The sequence below is a fragment of the Kogia breviceps genome, chromosome 4 (assembly GCF_026419965.1).
Source record: "Kogia breviceps isolate mKogBre1 chromosome 4, mKogBre1 haplotype 1, whole genome shotgun sequence".
NCBI classification, from domain to species: Eukaryota; Metazoa; Chordata; class Mammalia; order Artiodactyla; family Physeteridae; genus Kogia; species Kogia breviceps.
This window is the reverse complement of record NC_081313.1, coordinates 50,376,764-50,398,577: the sequence shown is the minus strand read 5'-3', so window position 1 is coordinate 50,398,577 and position 21,814 is coordinate 50,376,764. Positions and strand designations below refer to the sequence as shown.

Below are 21,814 nucleotides of genomic sequence, written 5' to 3'. Positions count from 1 at the left end.
AAGTGGGCTTTGAAACCAATGACTGTTCACATAAACAGAACATCATATGTAATAACTCTGTTGGGAACAAGCTGCACAGATATTGGTTATTTTGTAAAACTGATACCATGTCAGCTGCCCCTGCTGATGTTGAATCTTCTTGATGTGTGTTGTGAACACAGAAGAACTGGAATAAAATGTGCTCAACTCCAAGCAGATACAGAAAATAAGCATTAATAACACTGCAATCAATGGTCTGTGAAAAATTGCAAAAATATAAATGAGTTTTCAAAGCAGTAGTCACTACAGTTGTTTGTCAACTGTTTAAGATCAGGACCCGAAAATTAATCTTACATTAGGCAGAGATTAAAACAGGGTTTTACAGATATAACTCGAGTCCTGTGGAATTTATATGCCTTACGTGGTTCAATAGATATTTTTAGAACATGTATTATTTAGTGAAAGCTGGCTTGTAATTCAGGATCCGTCTTACATTAGCTTTCAATCTTTGTCAAGGGTATCAGATACTTTACAGGTACAAATAGGAGACTGCATCAGGTGATTTCTAAACTGTCAATTCTATAATTCTAGACTTGGTAGCTTCAGTGACTAAAATGGCAATTGAAGCCTCCAATTTATTAACTCTACAACTTTCTAAATCACAAATTAGAGAGACACCTCAATTTTCTTCAACTGTTGGTGTTACATACTTCAGGGTTGAACATGATAAAGTCAACTTCAACAACTTTAACTGTTTAAATGGTTCTGCATACACCTTAGTGTTCACATCAAGAAACATTTTTCTTGGAAAGCACCCAACTTTTGTTGACAAAGAATTATTCAGTAGTTCAAACTACCTTATCACCATCTGGTCACCTCTACCCACCCTCCCTTTTCTTCCTTTCTACCTCCCCTGGGCTTGCTGAGCTGTTAGGCATAATACAATGCATATTCCACCTTAAGGAGAAAAGGTAATATAAATTTGATGCTGTAGTAGCTACCAAGTTCTTTTATACTCTCACATAGCTTCTTAAACTACACACTACACTTGAAGTTGAATACCATCTCTTTATTCTTTTAAATTTCTCCGTTCCCCTCTTCTTTCTCACAAACACACCTCAGACACTCAGTCTTGAATGCTCACTGCAGTCTTTGAATCCAAGGGACACCTTTAAGAATTGTAAAAATATCATTGAAGAAATGTAGATATTTTGTAAATTCTGTATTTTGATTAATTTTGCTCATTTAAACTGCTACCACTCTGGTAAAAGAAGGAATGCATTCTAAAAATGGATGAAAGTAATAGTATGTAGCACCCAAATATTCACTTATTTCTCACATGCTACTTCCTTAGGAAGAAAATATATGATAAGGTAGAAATTACATACAGAATTAATAGAGTTATGAGGAAAGCTAAAATATACTTTCAAAATGGTGTGTGTCTATTTGTTCTCATATGTAAATCTTAGAAATCACCATATGATGAGTCTACAAAGTTTTGTTCTGAGCAATAGGTATAGTCATATTTGGAGATTTTTGAGCAGACTAGGATACATCTGAACATATATTTTTTTAAACTGCCAAAAATATTTCTGTTTGGACCAAGAAGAGGCAGCAGCAAGAAGAAAATAAAACCAGGTGATTTTTAAAAATTAATTTGAAGTTGTGTCTTGAGGCTACAAATATTCACTCATTCAGTGAATATTTGCTGAGAACCTACTGTTTTGTCAGGGAACACATACACACAAAAAATAAAAATAAAAATAAAACATGTACTGTGAACACATATGAAAGGGTAAGAGGGGTTCTAAGCCAGTTGGGAGAGGGAGAGGGAGAGGGAGGGGGAGAGGGGGAGAGGGGGAGAGGGGGAGAGGGGGAGAGGGGGAGAGGGGGAGAGGGGGAGAGGGGGAGAGGGGGAGAGGGAGAGGGAGAGGGAGAGGGAGAGGGAGAAGGCAAAATTGTCAGGGTTCTCAGAGGAAAGTATCTAATTAAAGAATCGATCCTGAGGTCAAATGCAGCCTTGTTTCCCCAGGTGCTTCTCAGGCTGATTTCTTAGAATGGAAAATAAGAGCTAAAACATACTTACTTTACGTAAAATATATTAATATGATATGAAGCATGGTCTTAACTGAAAGCTGATAATAAGTTGTGGAATTCACCATGCTTTTATTGGATGGCTATATTCTTTTTGATGGGTCAAGTATCAATAATCAAAAAAGGATTCAAATGAGAAATTGGTAACAAAAATAAGCACACTGGCTTCAAAACCCTTTTTTCTTCTGGGCAAAGGTGTAGTTACACAGAGATGCTTTTTGCTGGATACAGAGGCAACTATACTAGGTTACTGCAAAAGATTGCTAGATAATGGAGACAAAAAAGTAGTAGGTATCTCCTAGCAGATAAAGCACTGACCTGGAAGCTAAGAAACTTGGGCTTGTTTATTTTACTTATTTATCCCATCATCTTCCCCACAAAAGGGTTTAAAGCTCTTGGCACTTTCATTGTCTGCTTCTGTCTTTCCCGAACAGCCTTTATCTTTGAATAGTTCATCTGTTACCTAAGCCTCTGTCTAGTACTCATGTCACTACACCACCAGGTATTATACTAATGTGTACGTTTGTTTCTTCCTCTAAGTTGTAAGTACCCAAAGAAAGGGCATAAGCAGTATCTCAAATCTTCATATTCCTTTATAATACCACATGATGCTTTTTACATGCCTATATATGTTGTTGATTTGAATTAGAGGGAACTAATTTTCTCACTCTGGGCACTGAAAGGAAATTCTAACAGATCACATATAAACCACATTCTTCATTTCACGTAAATTCACCTATAAGCCAATTCTATGACTAATTTCATTATACTGCATTACATGGGGAAAAAGTCCAATTTAGAGACTAAAATATAATTAACATTTTCATATGATTCTAGATGAATCAATAGCTTGTCCTAATATACAAGGTGCTTCCAAAAGATTCTGCCCCTACACTACTAAACTCTTACTTACTCATAATTACTTAAGGTTAGAAAAGAAAAATTGGATAAAATAGCACTTTTTTTTTAAGCCACTGAGTTTCTGGTATTTTTTTTCATTTCCATTATGGTTTATTACAGGATAGTGAATATAGTTCCCTGTGGAATACAGTAGGACCTTGTTGTTTATCTATTTTATGTATAGTAAAGTAGCACTTTTTAAATGGCTTAGTAGATTTAGTTTAAATAAGATTCTCCGAGTATAAAGCAGAAATGTGGTTATGAAACTATCAATTTAACTCTCCTACTAGATAAACTCCATTATAATGGAAAAATGTTGCTACAGTAATCCAGCCAAAAGATAAGGCCCACATTGGGGTGATAGCAGTGGTAGTGGTAAATAATGGTCAAATTCTGGATATACACTGAAGGTAGAACAAACAGGATTTCCAGACAGACTGAATATGGGGTCTAAGAGAAAGAGGAATCAAGGATGGCTCCAAATCTTTTGGCATGAGCAACTGTAAGGATGGAACTGCCATCGACCGATATGGGGACAGATGCAGGTGGAACAGAAAGGGCAGATCAGGAGTTCAGTTTTGGATGTATTAAGTTTGAGATGTCTTTTCAACTTTCACAAAGAACTGTTAAGTGTAAGCTGGATTCAAGAATCTGGAGTTCTGAAGAGTGTTTGAGCAGGAGCTTTAAATGTGGGCAGGTTCTCTAAAGCCATGAAAATGGATGAGATATATAAGGTTGTAAGTATGGATAGAGAAGAGAACAAAATCCTGAGCCCTGGGCTCACATAAATTTTCTGGGGATCTAAATTTCCTCTTAGTTATGTCTATTAACTTTCACTCATTTCCCCCTGAGTTTTGTAATTTTGGAATATGAATTCATCTTTACCATGAGACAACTATGGGACCTTGTTTGAGGACCTGCCCCTCCAGGAAGAACAGTTTCACACTGTATCTGCCAGGTGCTTGAGGAACATCACCAGCACAGGAATAGCTTTTAGGTAATTTTCTCAGTTTGGGGCTCCTTGGCTCACCCTGTTAGTATTCAATATAAATCCAAGTACTAAAATCTGAAGTTAAGGATTCTCAGGTGATTTGGAGGATGTCAGAATTGAAAATGAATAAATATAGGAAAAGAATCTACAGACTATTTCTGGGTGAACAAATAATTGGTGAGGAAAAATTCTTCAGTTTATCATGCTAATAAATGTAGGATGATTAATATAATCACCATTTATAACCCCTAATGAAATGATGGATTTAGGGGAAAGAAATCAATGGATATTAAAAACATTTGGAAAAAAGGATGATGGAGCATTTTATAATGTAAGTGTAAGGCTGTTACCACCTGAACTCAAAGATCAATCGTAACATCACTCGAAAACAAGACAACTGTACTGGTTTGCTAGGGTTACCATAACAAAATACAACGGACTGGATGGCTTTAACAACAGACTGTTTTTTTCCCACAGTTCTGGAGACTAGAAGTCTAAGATCAAGGGGCCATCAGGGTTGGTTTCTTCTGAGCCTCTCTCCTTGGATGTTAGATGGCTGCCTTCTCATGTGTCCTCACATGACCCTTCTTCTGTAGGCACATTACCCTGGTGTCTCTTTGCAAGTCCAAATTTCCTCTACTTATAAAGACACCAGTCAGATTGGATTGAGTCCACCCAAACAGCCTCATTCCAACATAATCACCCTTTAAAGGCCTTATCTCCAAATACAGTCACAGCCTGAGGTACCTATTGGGAATCAGCTCTTCAGTACATGAAATTGGGGGGATACAATTCACGTTATAACGACAACCAAACATCTTGTGCCTCCTGATGTAATGCAGCTGAAAATACTGAGCACCATCTCTAAAGTATTCTTAAAATAATAATAATAACCTGAACTGAATCAAACCTCTAAATCTAAGAACCACTTTATTTACTACATGAATAGAGGAATGTTGAAATGACACCATGAGGCTACAACTAGCCAAATACAGAATGTAGTTAATTCTACAACTTGGTTTTTTCAACAAATAAATCAATTTTAAAAGAGGGAGGAGAAACTTAAGAGATCTAAGATGTCTAACAAATGCAATGTGTAGACCTTGTCTGAATCTTGATTCAAACAAATCAACTCTAAAAAAATATTTTTGAGACAACCAGAGAAAATTATACATGAACTAGGTATTAGATGATATTAAAGAATTGTTAATTTTGTTGGACATAATATATAAAACTGTTGCTATGCTTTTTAAAGGTCCTTAGGCTAGAGATAAATATTCTAATTTTGAGTATTTACAGGCAAAATTATATAATGTAGAAACAAATTATATATAATGCAGAAAAAAGAAACAAGAATGGAAGAATAATAATAACTATTAAAGCTGGTTGATGGATACATGATGATTCATTATGCCATTCCCCTATTTTTGTGTATGTTTGAAATTTTTCATAAAAAGTTTCTTTTAAAAAAAAAACTGAACAAACAGAATTTTCAGATGAGACTTTTCTCTACCATCTACTCAGAGACTAAGCCAATATAGACTTCCTCATAATCTCTCTGTCCGTGGATGCTGTTTTTTTTTTTTTAATCTACTGTTTTACTGAAAATGTTACCCTTCCCAACTCCTGGCTTTACTCAGGGGTCTCAGTTCCCAACTGCCTGCCTCATGTGTACGCAAGGCCCTGGCCTCCTGTATAACTATGAGTATATTAGTGAGCCTAGCAACCTCACTCTAACACTAAGGGTAGTTTTTATGTCATGTGTCTGTTGCCAAGCCCTCTCCACCTTTCTTCTTCTTTTTAGCTCCTGGGCTTTCTTTTACTTTGTTACAAGCTCATCTATGCATTTATGTAGTATATAATCAAATATTTCTAGAGAAGTTCTAGTACTTGTAGCATAGGTTTTCAGGTTATCATAACCAGAAGCCTCTCCTCTGTTAACCACTGCAAGAAAAACTTCTAATTCCAGTTATTTGGCAATGTCACTCAGAGTTATGGTCATGTTCCTTAGGATTTGTTTTGAAAACATCAGAATTCTGAAGGGAAGGGGCAAAGGGAGAGAGGAGGACTAAAGTGGACTGATGACAAAAGATACCCTGCCAGCTTTTTCAAAAAGGTAGAATGGGACAGAATCTCTCTAACAGGCCAAGGAAGAAATATGGGAAGAGGAAGATATTTCATCCCATATGCTCTATAAACAATAAGCAAATGTGTGACCTCAAAAATTCTAGGTGAAAAATTATGGTTCTAATCACCAAGGCTTCACTTTTTGAAAATCTGAAGCATTTTATCCTCCACACTGAAGGCAGAGCCCTTGTTGAAAACACATAACAAATCATTACTTTCCTGCACCCTTCAGGGGCTTCCTAGTGCTCTGCTGACCAGGCTGCTGTCTGTCCTCAGCCCCAGTCTGCTCTACAGTCCAGCAGTCCAGACTTCTTTCCACTCCTCCACTCCACTGGCGCACTCCTCCTGCTCTTATCCCTGGATCCCTGTAAAGCTTGCCTCTAGGGAATAGAGCCATATCCTTCAAGTATCAGCTTAAATGCCTCTCCCTGGAGAAGAAAAGGGAGTGAGTCTTCCTTGACCTACTTTTCCCCCCCAATGACCTTTCCAATTCTCCTTCAAAACATTCATCATGCTTTTAATTACTTGTTCCATGTCTGTCTTCCTTGCTGAGTTGCAAACTCCCTAACAGTTTATAACAGTGCTAGCACAGTGTTGGGCATTAATCAGTTGAATGAGTGAGTGAATAAGTAAGCAAGCATAAGCAAGACATTCTTAAGCATTCAAAAAAAGGCATTCTTTCCTTACTCTGCTTAAAGTCAGGATACAACTTACTGGCATCACCAGGGTAAATCTGGCAAACACCACCAAAGGAAGCTAGTCTCAGCCTTTTAATGCTGTTATAGAGACTGAATTTTAGAAGCTCCATTTTAGAATATGATCTGAGTTTCATGACATCTTATGTGGTTTGATGACTATATGTCACTGGATGTGTTCAAATTATTTATAATTCTCTTTATGAAGCTGTCAATCAGAAAATAATACTTTTCTCTTTTTAATTAGCAATGGGACAGAAAGTAGTATACTCTCCATATTTTTTAAACTAAAATCTCTACATATAAAACATGAATTCAAGGGGTTGGATTTTAAATACTACTACTATTTTTGAAGACAGTGATTACTAAATGGCATTAGCTCCTTTAATCATCAGGACATTCCTGTGAAGTAGGGATTGTTAACTCCATTTTATAAATGAGGAAACTGAGGCCTAGAGAAGTAAAGTAACTTCCCAAACTATCTCCATCATTTTATGAGGAGAAAGTTCCTATTTCTAGAATCTTGAGGTTTCTAAGGACAAGAGGAGTGACCGTCAACTGAAGTCCTTACAGAGAGTTCAAAGTTGGGAAGGGGGAAAGTGCTCTCTATTAAGTCATTTACTGGAACAGAGAAGGCAACAAACATCATTGGCTGCCCTCCCCTATCTGCTGGCATCTTATGTGACTACAGTAAGAAAAGCAGAAGGTAAGGCATGGAAGCAGTAACTAGCTCTAAGCTTCAAGATCTATATTGTCTTGATCAGCTTTTGGGTGACATCAGAAATACACTTCTTTAGCCATTCCAAAAATAAATCAGGGCCAATAGGTTAACAAGAGTCCACAAAAACTGCACACACTCCTATCTAACCATATGAATTTTAGTGCATTTTTACTTTTAACATTTGTTTTGCCTTTGCTTACTCCCCGCTTTTTTGGAATTACAGAATCTACATCATGATATACCCAATTTGCTATCATTTATTCTCCTGTTCTCATAAGTTTACCACTGTCTGGCAGCAAATGTTTCTGCAGACAGCTATTCTAAATAGTCCTTCAGCATGGATGTCCATGGAATTCAGTGATACTTAGATGATGTGCTAAGATGGAGATTTGGTTCATAATCCTGAAACAGCCATGCTGCACCAGTTGTTTCTTCTGTCTTCCCATTCAGTGAGGTCCTTAGAGGCTCCTGAAATAGGCAGGGTTTAGCCTGCCTTCTTTAAATGTTTCCAGACATCTGAGGCACTTACCTATCCTATATTCTGAACAGCTATTCTGACTCTCAGTAAATCCAATATCCACAGTTTCACAACAAAACTTTTAATGGTGATTAGTAAGATCCCCTACCAAAATTAATTAGTGAAATTTCTTTCTTTAAAGTTCAATTTTTTGAGAATAACATTATTTAAGAAAGTAGCCATTGCACTTTACCCTTCATACAAAATCTTATAAGGAACCTCAAAATATCAACGTGATAAAAACAATGAGGGGGTTAAATATTTCACTGTTTGCAGAAACTCTGAACACAAATTGAGTACTAGGGATATAAAATACCATGTTCATGTGATTAATATATATCAAGTCTGAAATTTATGTTACATTCCAATTCTTTTCAATAATAAATCTTCCTTTGTCCCACAGTATTTCAGAGGTTTCATTTTAGATTGCTTTATTTCTTTTTCTTTCTATACATTTCAATCATGGGGGGGATCTACCAAGACTTAGCGTTAAACAGACAAGGTGAGGAAATTACCCATGGTCACTTTTCTGCCCACCTGCTCATATCTACAGTGGCAGAGCTTGCTGATACACAAAGCACTCAGCCCAGTTTCCCTAACAGGCCTTCACTATCTGGTCCTCTGTTCTCTACTCTGTTCTCCACAAGCGGCATCTTGCACTATCTTTTATTGCCTGTTTCTCTGGGAGAGGAACTGGCGTGACCCGTGATGCTGCTATGTATTATCACCAGGGTACTGGGTGTCTCAGGTCTCCAGATGCTCTGCAGCACCCATCACAAACACCTTACATTCTGCCTAGTGGCTTCTTGGAATTTTCTGGGAACCCAGAAAGTGAACTACCTGAATTTATCAGGCAGTCTGTATCAGAGGTGAGGGTGGGATAGGGATTTGCAGGTGCTAATGTAGAGAAATTCCCTTCAATCGAGGACAATCTGCTTCTTAAGGTTACTTCCCCCCAGCTTTAGTGTTTTAGGAGTTTTTTGCTTTTTGGTTTTGCAGTGAGTTTCCATTTTATTCTACATTTTCACAGGAGCTTTAAGAAAAATGAGAAAAAGTTATATTGGAAGCTGTTATTTAGACGCTGTTTTTGAACTGGGAAACTTTTTTACACAAATTGTTAAGGATTAATAATTTTATATACATAAAATTCCAGTGATAAACTGTGTGGCATGTTTATTTCTTCATTTATTTATTTATACTCTACTTTATCTAGAAGGAATTTATGAAAGTAAGGAAGAGAGCTGCAAACCTTAGAAAGACCAAGGTTATGACTACATGTTGAGTCGTAAAACTGTTTCAAAACACAGAGCAAAATACTGAAAAATTTTAAATACTGATATCTTTGAAAACTTCAGTATAAGAAAATACAAACAAAATTAAGAGACAACTCACAGACTGGAAGAAGAAACTTATAAATATAAGCAAATGGTTAATATCTACAATGGATTCTACAATACAAATTTTTTAAAAGATAAATCTCCAACAGAAAAATTAACACAGAATATAAAATCACTACTTCCAGAAGAGGAAACCCAAATGGCCAACAATCATATGAAAAGTGCTCAACTTCACCAGAAATTAGGAAAATTAAAATTAAAACAAGATACTATTTAATGCCCATCACAAGTCTGACAAGACCAAGTGTAAACATAATACAAAGCAACAACAAAAATCTCATAAACCACTATGGGGAAGTGTAACTAGACACAAGCATTTCAGAAAGCATTTTGTCAAGATCTGCTAAGACAGAACGTGTATATGTGGGTCTGCAGTTCTACTTCTAGGTCTGTATGTATTTAAGGAAATATTATATCATAAAAGAATTCACTTTCGCAACATTTTGTAGTAGCAAAAAGTTAGAAACAACCAACATTTCATCAATAGGAGATCTGACAAATTAACTTGTGCTCATTGATACAATGGAATATTCTATAGCAATGAAAGTTGATAAACTAAAGCTACATGTATGTAGAAAAAATTCCAAAGTATGTTAAACAAGGGAAAAAAAGGCTGCAGAAATATACATGGTAAAGAATAAAATACACAGCACAGTAATAGCTACAAAAAATTAAAGCATGTGGGCTTCCCTGGTGGTGCAGTGGCTGAGAATCTGCCTGCCAATGCAGGGGACACAGGTTCGTGCCCCGGTCTGGGAAGATCCCACATGCCGTGGAGCGGCTGGGCCCGTGAGCCATGGCCGCTGAGCCTGCGCGTCCGGAGCTTGTGCTCCGCAACGGGAGAGGCCACAACAGTGAGAGGCCCACGAACCACAAAAAAAAAAAAATATATATATATATATATAAAAATTAAAAAAAAATTAAAGCATGTGCAACAATGTTATCGTTTGTTTACTGATACATGTATATATAGCAAAAGTATAAAAACATGAATGGGAATGATAAATACCAAGTTTGGATAATGGTAACCTCTTCAAAGGGATCTAAGGGGGGCTTAAATTTTATCTGTAATGTATTTTTTCTTAAAAAAATCAGAAAAAATAAAATATAAGGTTACATGGTGGAAACATGGGTGTACATTACATTATTCTCTATACTGTATATTTAAAAGGTTTTATACCTATATTTAAAAATTTAAATTTATTTGCTTTAATAATATGGAAACCACATATTTTGCATCCTATATCATGAGCACCTCTCAATGTGAAAAATCTAAAACATCTTTTTTGCTTTGAAGAGTCTATAAAGCAGCATTAGCTTTCCATTTGAGCCTTAATTACTGAAGAGTGTTACATGTACATTAAAGGGGGAGGGCGGAACTATGACCAAAATGATTACCTGTGCTAGTGCTTCTCACATTTGTGCATCTGAAATATCTGAAAGCTTTTTAAAAGAACAGATGTTCAAGATTTATCTTAAACCTGCTTGAAACAGAGTATCTGCAATGAGAACCACATACACCAAGACTGAAAACCACTGATCTATGAAAATGGCACAAAGAGAAAAATGAGCAATCCTGACTAATTCAGACAAATCATGTGGTTAGAATGGTTAAGGGGCAGTTTTCCCAATGACTATGCAGACAGTTAGTTCTGTGTCTCCCACCTGGACACTGTACAAGCAAAACATAAAATGTGAAAAAATGAAATCACTAAGAAGACATGCATAACGATACCACACCAGCTTATACCACAAAAGAGGGATAGTGGTTCTTATGAAATTTATCAATCATAAAATAAAGTGTTCTTGGATGTTAGTAACTGAATTAGACTAGAAAGAAATAGGTATGCCTTTTATGAAATAACGACAGCACAAAAAGGCTTAAGTAACTGTAATCAAAACCCTCTCTAGATTATATGATTAAAGCACTGGATATTCTTTGCCTCCCTCACCCCCCCACTCCAGAGGTACTTTCCACCCTATCTTGCTCTATTTCCCAGGAGGCTGACTTTTGACCTGCAAATATAGGGCCCCCTAATCTTCTGCCTTCCAGTTGGATTTGCCAGTGGGAAGCACCACCAGGAAATCAGAGGGCTAGAAGAGAGTGAAGCTGGGGTATTTATTTCCCCATCCTTCCCAATCACAGAAAGGCCAGAGGTCTAGTCAGGCAGCATTCCCCACATAGCTACCCTCTCTGGGTTTCAGTAATGATCCAATTCTCTCACCTCTTCAGGCCTAGGGATGATAATGGTTCCCACTACTGTTAGTCCTGAGATGCTTCACTATCCACTGTTGGTTTATTTTAACCCAGGAACACCTTTAATATTAATCTTCTGAACTACTCCATTTTGAGCCTGCTATGTATTTTCTACCAGAACGCTGACACAATTATGAAGCATGAAGATATTCTATCCTACTCTCTTAAGTAAAACATCTTTTGTAGATCTAACCTTACAAGTTGAATATGTCCAGCTAGTATCCAGAGTTATAGGTGCTATACATGATTCAAGAAAATATATATTGAATATTTGACCTGTGCCTTAGAGGGAAAAAAACTAGGTGGAAAACAAATTCATTCCCACTCCTGGGCATATATCCAGAGAAAACCATAATTCAAAAAGATACATATACCCCAATGTTCACTGTAGCACTATTTACAATAGCCAGGACATGGAAGCAACCTAAATGTCCATCAAAGGATGAATGGTAAAGAAAATGTGGTGCATATATACAATAGAATATTAACCATAAAAAACCCCCGAAATCATGCCATTTGCAGTGACATGGATGGACCTAGAATTGTCATACTGAGTGAAGTCAGACGGATATCATATGATATCGCTTACATGTGGAATCTAAAAGAAATGGTACAAATGAACTTATTTACAAAACAGAAATAGAGTCACAGATGTAGGAAACAAACTTATGATTACCAGGGTGGGGGAGGGATACATTGAGAGATTGGGATTGACAGACACACACTACTATACATAAAATATATAACAAGAACCTACCGTATAGCACAGGGAACTCTACTCAATACTCTACAATAACCTATATGGGAAAAGAATCTAAAAAAGCGTGGATATACATGTATGTGTGACTGATTCACTTTGCTGTATAGCAGAAACTAACACAACATTGTAAATCAATTATACTCCAACAAAAATTAGTTTAAAAAAAACAAAAAACAAATTCAAGGCCAAAATAAAAGAAATTATCAAAAACAGAGAGTAATTAACAAATAGAAAGATATGGTAAACTAAAAACAAGAACTAGGGAGTTAGGGAAGGATTTCTGGGAAAAAAGTAGTATTCCATCTGGGTCTTAAAGGGTAAGAGAGAATTTAGATAGCATTAGCAAGTAGAATGGAAAGGAATGGGCATCTTGAGCAAAGAAAATAATATAAGCCAAAACACTATATTGGGAAAGGGTATGGTTGTTGGGTGTGCAAAAAGTATAATGCCAGACTAGAGTAGAGCAAGCTTTATTTAGGACTCTACAGCCTTAGCTAGTTCTAAGTCAGACAGGTGAAACTATACAAATATTAATTATACAATTTATATATCTTCCAGGAGACCAGTGGTCTGGGAAAGAATAAAACCAAAAATTCAAGCAGAATATGTCTAGAAGAATATACCTTAGTTTTAATTTCTAACTCTATTAAATAAACTTTAACACAGTCCCCAATTTACTCATTATATAATGGGCCCACATATCTATATTATTCATCCCATGCTGCCTAAATTGGTGTTCATATTTCAATTCTGGCTCACCGGAAAATTTTTTTCACCAGGTTTATGAATAGGCCAGGAGATTCTCAATCAGAATAAGCCTCATGCTTTTCTCAGCAATTTTATGAAAGATGTTTTGAAGTTGCTTTTAAAATCTGTGCTAATGACCTACTTCTTTTTTCTAAGGTTTTTCCACCTGTCACATCTGGGGAAGAGATTACAGAACTTAAAGGCAGTTCTATTATTAATAATCTCTAATATTTCTGCTTGCTACAGAGAAATTTATCAAGACAAAAAAAATGAAATAGCTCCAGTTTCCTCAGCTACATTTTGTAAAAGACTCACCATTCAAGTCATTTCTTCAAATATTTTCTAAAATCAAGAAAAGCAATAAAACATCTTGTTAGGGCTTCCCTGGTGGCGCAGTGGTTGGGAATCCGCCTGCCGATGCAGGAGACACGGGTTCGTGCCCTGGTCCGGGAGGATCCCACATGCCGCGGAGCGACTAAGCCCGTGAGCCATGGCCGCTAGGCCTGCGCGTCCAGAGCCTGTGCTCCGCAACGGGAGAGGCCACAGCAGTGAGAGGCCCGCATACCGCAAAAAAAAAAAAAAAAAAAAAAAAAAAAAAAATCTTGTTAATTATGTGGTTAATGTTTACTGTACCAAAGATACTTAGCTTTGGTTAATATAATATTATTTTTGTACACATTATTTTATTCTAGGGCCAAAAGAAGATATTTTAATGTGGGCATCTTTATGTCATCATTTTTTTGGGGACTGACTACTTATTGGGGCTGTTCTGATGCAGGGAATTCTGACAAGACCTCAAAAATGAACTATTAACCTTCCAAAACAAGAAAATTCATGTTATACATGAAACAGATATTCTCATCCCTTCCCTCTGCTGTCTTCCTTTCTGAACCAACTACTTTCCACCCAAAGGTGGCAATTAAAGATGAAGTAAGGTCAGAGATTAGAGTGAGGGTCAGAGACAAGGTACAATTCATCAATGGAATGAGATGGGCATGGACCATTATGTGGGAGACAAACCCCTGTATATAACCAGAAGGTAATGTTTACCATCACACTTGCTCCTCTTAGAAAGGCCCATGCTAGGGGAAATTTTCTGCTTGTCAGTTGATAATTTATTTGTCACTTCAATAATCTGCATATCAAAATAGGTGACTTCTTTCAAAGTTACCATTTACTCTCATTTAAAAAGAGAGACTTGGCTGCTAAGTAATGGAACTTTTTTCCATTTGAATATCAAAAGGATAATACCCCTTCTTTTCATATGCTCCCTATTATGTATTTATTATTCAGGAATGGAATGGGGTATATCTGCAGCCACAATACTATCCCTGTTCTCAAGCTATTGACTGCATGGAAAATTCCCTACTTCTGATCCCTCAGAAATGATTTCATATGTTTATCATAAAACTCCTGATTGATGACTTTAGAGGACTAGGCCAATATCTTCTTAACTGCTAATATAGTTATAACAGACTTCTGACACTTATATGATATATAATATGTATAATACAGATACAAAATTTTCAAACAATCCAGAAATGAAGAAAATGAACATATCCAGTAATCGGTGTGATCAAGAAAATCTCTCCCACACACAACTTGCTAATGATTTTTTTGAAAATAGGAATTTCGTATTTTGATGAGGCCATTTTGACCTAGCTATATTACACTCAAAACATATAATGTGGAGCTAAATTTTGATTCTAAATTATTATAAAGATTTACACTTGCATGTATGTGAAGTTCAATTTTTCACTTGAAATATAGCCACAACTTAATACAGTTCCAGTATTATATGTGGTTTACTTAATGTATTCTACTTGAAATAAATAATTGATAGGTTGCAATCCAAATTATTACTTTCAAAATGTTTAACAATATGCAAATGTACACATAGATATACATATATGTATTACAAATGTATACAAGCCTACAAGTAAGCAGTACCCATTTCAGAGTAGTCACTCTGGGAAGGTTACTTCTAATAATCTTGCCATTAATTAAAACTATTTTTTAAAAGATCTTTTGATGTGGACCATTTTTAAAGTCTTTATTGAGTTTGTTAGAATATTGCTTCTGTTTTATGTTTTTTGGTTTTTTGGCCCCGAGGCATGTGGGATCTTAGCTCCCCAACCACGGATTGAACCTGAGCCCCCTGCATTGGAAGGCGAAGTCTTAACCACTGGACTGCCAGGGAAGTCCCAAAACTATTTTTAAAACATCCTTTCAAAACTGTCTTCATAGCCTTCATGATAACTGTTTAAATATCTTTAATAGCAGTAAAATATTGAAGGTAGAGCTGAGTTTTGCAACCATGCAGAAATCATTCTGCCAAGTTTAGCAAATAAAAGAGATGTTCAAACTGAGTTACATAGTTTTTGATTACAAAATATAAACCAAAGACAAGTACTTATAAAAGAGATTCTAAAATCATGTTTTTATGTTGCTTGTAAATCAACTAAATTTTTCAAATATTCAAAATAATTGTGAATAGCAGCAGCACTTTTGGAATAAGTATTTAGCCTCCTAAAATAACTACCTGAAATGACCACTCTAAAAAAAACATAATTGACAGCATGTTTGGGGGAAGGGGTAGTGTTTCATGACCCTATAGTCACACTTCAAAGTCACAAAGCAGCTTTCTTCCAAGGGGTTTAAAATATTTACCAGACACTACTTCATTAATTCTCCAAATATCCCTTTATGAGAGATAGGGCAGATTATCATTCTTTTTTTTCCAGAGTGCTGAGTGAAGATGGTGTAAGGGAAAGAGAACTGTGTTTATTCCATGAGTCAGTAATTAAGTCTAGTCATACCGTGCCCTAAAATGTGTGCTATGTAGTTAGCAAAATTTAACTGAACTTTTTTTAGCTTTATTCTGTTTGATAAAAAGGCATTATATGAGGTAGATGTGTCATAAAATATTACAGGGATTAAAATGATTATTAATTCATTGCATACTTGACGGGGAGAATTCTTGCTTGATGTACAGGAGTTACTTATTAAAGAAGCTAGTGTCTATCCTCAGATACACTCATAAAAGCCTAGTTAAGTCTATTTTATCAAGAGAAAAAAGCTTGTTTTTTTTAAAGACTCTTTTCCTTGAATTTTGGAAGAAAAAATACCTTCACTTTGAAAAATCAAATATATAAATGAAACAGACGAAGAAAAATGGGGCAATAAAAGATCTATTGGGGCTTCCCTGGTGGCGCAGTGGTTGAGAGCCCGCCTGCCGATGCAGGGGACACGGGTTTGTGCCCGGTCCGGGAAGATCCCACATGCCGCGGAGCGGCTAGGCTCGTGAGCAATGGCAGGCTCAGTGGAGCCTGTGCTCTGCAACGGGAGAGGCCACAACAGTGAGAGGCCTGCGTACTGCAAAAAAAAAAAAAAGATATATTGGCAAAATCATTTAAGAGCAAACCCTAAGGAAACGGGTAAAGTGTCGATGGCTCTGGAGAAAGAGCACAACATAATATGCACATGATTACAAGTTAATTTTCATTGAAATTATTAAAATGATTATTCTTCTAAATGTTTAATTCTTTTGTATGAGAAAAGAAAACTTGCTGCTCAGGTATACCACCATTCCACTTATTCATTAAATTAACATTTAGGGTCTCTGCTATGATAATCACCAGGTATACTGGGGCTCCCAGTGGCACCATTTTTATATGGGAAATTAATGGTTTGACAGATGAAAAGAAAAACAAATTTAGTCATTACTACAATTCCAGTGATCCTATTCAACAAATGGAATGATTCTGGTCTTTTAAGTATCACTTTTAGGGGTACTAGGCCAGGAATATGAAAGGACTCAACTCTATTTTTTTAAAGAAAGGTTTTAGTAATTAATGAGTAAATAAAAATACGCCTATTAGAGGGGCACTCAGCGCTAAATTTTGTTTGAGGTTGAGTGACTGACCAGACTGAGGACAACTCTGTCAGATAAGCTCTAATAACAGCTCCCACAAGGGCTGCCTGCTTATTTTTGAAATAATCACTTTTCCTCATGGGTGCCTTAGCTGTCTGGTCTGTAAAATGGGTAACTTAATAGTAACCTGTCCACACAATGCTTCTTTGAAATTGACTAATGAATGCTCTCCCAGGTGTTAAAACTATTAGATGCTACAAAAATATTGAGTACTGTCTCGAAAAGAATTCGGTGATATACACGTTAGAGCTAATTAGGGCACTAATAATAACTCCCCGCCACCCTATGGACCCTCTCCCCACCTCCGCCCCGCTGCATTTCAGAGCTTACCCATGCATGACCTCTGCCTGACAAGTCTGTATACTCCGGACCCGAGGCTGCAACAAAAGCAGCTGAAACGCCGATACCGAAATGGACCAGACAAAAGAAAGTGGGTCTGTGCGAAGAGAACGGGCCGTGGGAGGGGGTGTGTGCCGACTCTCCCCACAAGCTCTGAGATGAAACCGGACACAGCGCCTCAACTCCCACCTGGAGGGCGGCCCACACCGGCCCCGCACGCCCCCGCACGCCCAAGGCGCCGCCAGGCTCACGTTTCCAGACCCCGTGTAATTCCACCCTCCCTCCGGGTCGCACCCTGAGGCCGCCGCCGCCGCGCAAGCCTCAGGTGTGAAAGTTAAACCGCCTCCGCATCACCTGAGGCCGCGCCGGGAAGCAGCCGGGCCAGCCCAACCCAGCCCAGCCCTCGGCGCGTCCTCCCTGCACGAGCGTGGGGCCCGAGCCGCCGCGGCCAGGCAGGGCCGGGCCGAGACCAGACCCTCGGGCGGCCGCACCCCGCCGGGCTCCAAGCCGCCGGCCCTCACCTGAGACCGCGTCCCGGAGCCGCCCGCTCCGCGCATCGTCCCGGAGCGCCCGGCTGCCAGCAGCCCGGCTCTGAGGACTCGCGGCGGCGGCTCTGTTGGCTGCGATGCAGGTTCGGCGAGACGGGAAGCGACAGGAGCCAAACCCCGCGGAAAGCGCTCGAGCTGCGCCGGCGGCCCGGAGCCCGCGGCCTCGGTCTCGGCTCACGGGCGCTCCCCGCCTTCTCCAGCTCTGCGCACCCACCTCAGCGGGTTCCGGCCCGAGCCGCGCGTGGGCGGCGCCCCGCCCCGACCCTTAGCAGCCCTGCCAGCAGCGCCAGCTGAGCCGGGCCGGGCAGCACCGAGGGAAAGTTGTGCTCTCTGGTCATCCTTTTACCAGAGCAACAGAAGTTGCGTGTGCCTGCTTCTCCCGTGGCCTCACCCAGCCCCTCCTGTAGTTCAGAGCTCCGAGCCCACCTGCTGAGCCCATTACCTGCTCAGATCGGCTGGCATCCCCCGACCCATCTCCACGCCTAGACTTTTCCTAAGGCAGCGCCACTATCTGAGTTTACTTTTCCCTCCTGATATCACTGTCCTAGTTGCTTACCTTCTTATGCCTAAGGTTCCATCCAAGTGCAACTGGGATTAACTACTAAAGTGTTTTTGTTTCCACACTTGACAAATTACAGTTGGTAGGTGAGTTAATGACCCGCGGTAAATCAAAATCGCTTAGTCAGGGAGCTAGGGGGCTGCTTTGAGTAAATGTGGACTTGTCAGCACGTCGTGAACTCTGGATTCAGAGCAATGAAAATAGATGATCAAAAGAGTATAAATAAGGTTTGGAATATAAAAAAGCAAGTTTTATTAGTTGGCTTGAGGAAGGGGAACGAAGCTGGGTGGGGGGACCTCAAAGGACTGTACAGCTTTCTCTGCTAGATATAGACATTTCCATTTACCTGACTGGCTTATTTAGAGCCTTGTTCCAAGACTAAGGCGATACGCAATGATTTCCCACCTGAAAATCCGATGAAATCAACAACAGTAACAATACCAAACAAAAACATCACAGGAAAAGAAAACTACAGACTTTATTAATATTGATACAAAAATCCACAACAAAAAACTAGCAAACCAAATCCAGCAATGTAGAAAAAGCATTTTACAACATGACCAAGAGGGATTTGTCTAAGGAATGCAAGGTTGGTTCAATAAAAAGAACTATCAATGTAATACACTCTCTTAATAAAATAAAGGACAAAAAACTACAGGATCATCTCAATAGATGAAGAAAAAGCACTAGACAAAATCTAGCACTTTTTCATGATTAAAAACACCCAACAAACTAAGAATAGAAGAGAACATCCTGAATCTGATAAAGGACATCTATTTAAAAAACCTGAAGTTAACATCATACTTCATGGTAAAAGAATGAATACTTTCACCTAAGATCAGGGTAAGACAAAGGAGGTCCCACTCTTGCTACTTTTCTTCAACATTGTACTGCAGGTTCTAACCATGACAATTAGGCAAGGAAATGTCAAATATCTAATAGTAAATAAAGCAAACAGAAGAAATAATTATTGAAGAAAACCAGGACAGTAGTTCTTAGCCCTGAGGGGCAATAGGATACAAGCTCTCAGCTCAATGGATAAAAATGATCTATGTCAAAATGTATTTTTATGAAATTTCAAAACACATGGTTCTAGGAGAAAGATTGTAACAGGTTCCTGGGAGGAAAAAATAGATCATTTATGAAGATTTAGAAATCAGAATGGCATTGGACTTTTTGACAGAAACATAAGTAAAAGATAAATTCTGAAGGAAAATTACTTCCAACTAGAAGTTAATAAAGATTAAAAAGGGAGTTTCCTGGTGGTCTAGTGGTTAACACCCTGCACTCCCAATGCACAGGGCATGGGTTCAGTCCCTGGTCTGGGAACTAAGATACCGCATGCTGCATGGTGTGGCCAAAAATAAAAACAATAAATAAAAAATAAATAAAGGTTAAAAAAAGACATTTTCAGATATGCAAAGTTTTAAATATTGTTTTCATGCATTCTTTCTCAGCAAACAATTGGAAAATGTGCTCTACCACTACAAAGAGGTAAGGTAGGGGGTCTAATAGAAGAGACAAGTGAAGGTTACACCCAAGAAAACTGTGGTAGGTGGAATGGCCACCAAAAGATGTCCATGTCCTAATCCCCAGAATCTGTGAATATATTGCATTGCATAGTAAAAGAGACTTTGCTGATATAATTAGAGTTATGAATACAAATATGGAGGTTATCCTGGATTATCCAGGTAGGCCCAATCTAATCTAAAAGCCTTTGCTTTGCATGAGAGTGTGAAGAAAATAGATAGTGTCAAATGTGGCAAAGAGTCTGAGGCTGAGGAAAAGCTACTGGGTTTGCCGACCCATGAGGCAACATAGAATAATAGCTCAGGTGTGGGGCTCTGGAATCGTAGTGCCCTGGCTTGAATCCCAGCTCTACTGTTTATAATCATAAAACCCTAGGACAAGTTTCTTTCTTGCTGTGCCTCAGTTTCTTCATCTGTAAATAGAAGATTATAATAATAACACTATAGAGTTAAGAGGTTTTCATGCTTTTATCCACAAAAAGTACTTAAAATATTTGGCACATAGTAAATACTCAATAAATATAAGCTGTTGTTAGTATTATTGACAACCTTTAAGAAACTAGTTTCTATAGAGTAATAATTAGTTAGGACTCATTTCAGTGAAATGACAGAACTCCAACTCTAGTTGGCCCAAGGAAAGGATTCATTATTTCATAAGAATAAGTCTATTATAGTTTTAGGTACCTTGGGATCTAAGTGATCAAATGATGCCATGAACAAAATATCTCCATCTTTTCCCTCTATTTTTGGCTCTGTGTTGGCTTTATTTTTAGGCAAGATCAGTTTATGTCATGACAAGATTGGCCACCAGGAACTCTAGGAGTAAATTCAACCAAGTTAGCAACCACAATGGAAAAAGAATACTTCTTTCCCAATAGTTGCAGCAAATTTCTGGAACTGAGTCTCAGTATATAGACCTGGATTGCATGCCCATCCCCATCAATTACTGTCACTAAAAGGAGATAACTAGCATGTTGGCCAGTTCAGTATTATTTGATCACCCATAAAACTCTGTGTGTGTGTGTGTGTGTGTGTGTGTGTGTGTTGGGATGTTGGTTTTGAGGGGAAATCAACCTCCTTACTCAGACCACATACACTGAAAGTGGCAGAGGCATAGTTCCTCAAAGGAATATTGGGTGCTGTTATCAGAACATGGAAATAGATATTTGGTCAGGCAAAAATAAAAGACGTACATTATAAGTGGTGAGTGTAGTTAATTAAACACAGAATGAAAGATTACTGAACATCATAGAGAGCCCAACTGAGGCTTGAATGATGGTAGAAATCTGTATGTAGGTTTTGTGACCTTATTCAAAATGTTCAGCATCCCAGGAAGAAAAAAAAGACAGTACAATGATGTGATTTACATGAGGTTCAGGTTTGGGAAAGTGAACATGGCTAAAGGAGAAGAGCCAAAGGAATGAAGGTGTCGTAAAGGAACTGAAGAAATGGCAATCCATGGGGCCAGGTTGGGCAGGGAGGCAATAAGGCCAGAAAGGTATTAGCAAAGTAAACCCTATGTAGCTGAATGTTCCTGCACTAGTAAAGTTATGAACCTAGTGCTAAAATTATTGAGAAAGGCAATGCTCCTAGAGATTTGTAGGTAATAGGGATGGAGATGGAAAGGGACCTCAGGAAAAGGTAATTGTTTAGTTTTACTTTTAATTCTCTCTCTTCAGCATGTGTAAGGCTAAGTGGACATATTCCAAATTGAACTGAG

The 21,814-nt window shown here is 38.1% G+C and overlaps 1 protein-coding gene across 7 annotated transcripts in view; it reads right to left on the bottom strand.

Moving 5' to 3' along the window:
• RNF180 (ring finger protein 180) overlaps positions 1–18,421 on the bottom strand; it is a 299,183-nt gene extending 280,762 nt beyond the window's left edge. For 6 of the 7 annotated variants that reach the window (XM_067031022.1, XM_067031024.1, XM_067031026.1 and 3 more), the window contains exon 1: positions 17,980–18,238. In XM_067031022.1, coding sequence (XP_066887123.1) covers positions 17,980–18,015 — 36 coding nt within the window. In that variant the 5' untranslated portion in view covers positions 18,016–18,238. Of the gene's footprint in view, positions 1–17,979 lie in introns of all 7 variants that reach the window. The other variant, XM_059062298.2, reaches the window with a different exon arrangement.
• Between the last annotated feature and the right edge of the window lie 3,393 nt (positions 18,422–21,814).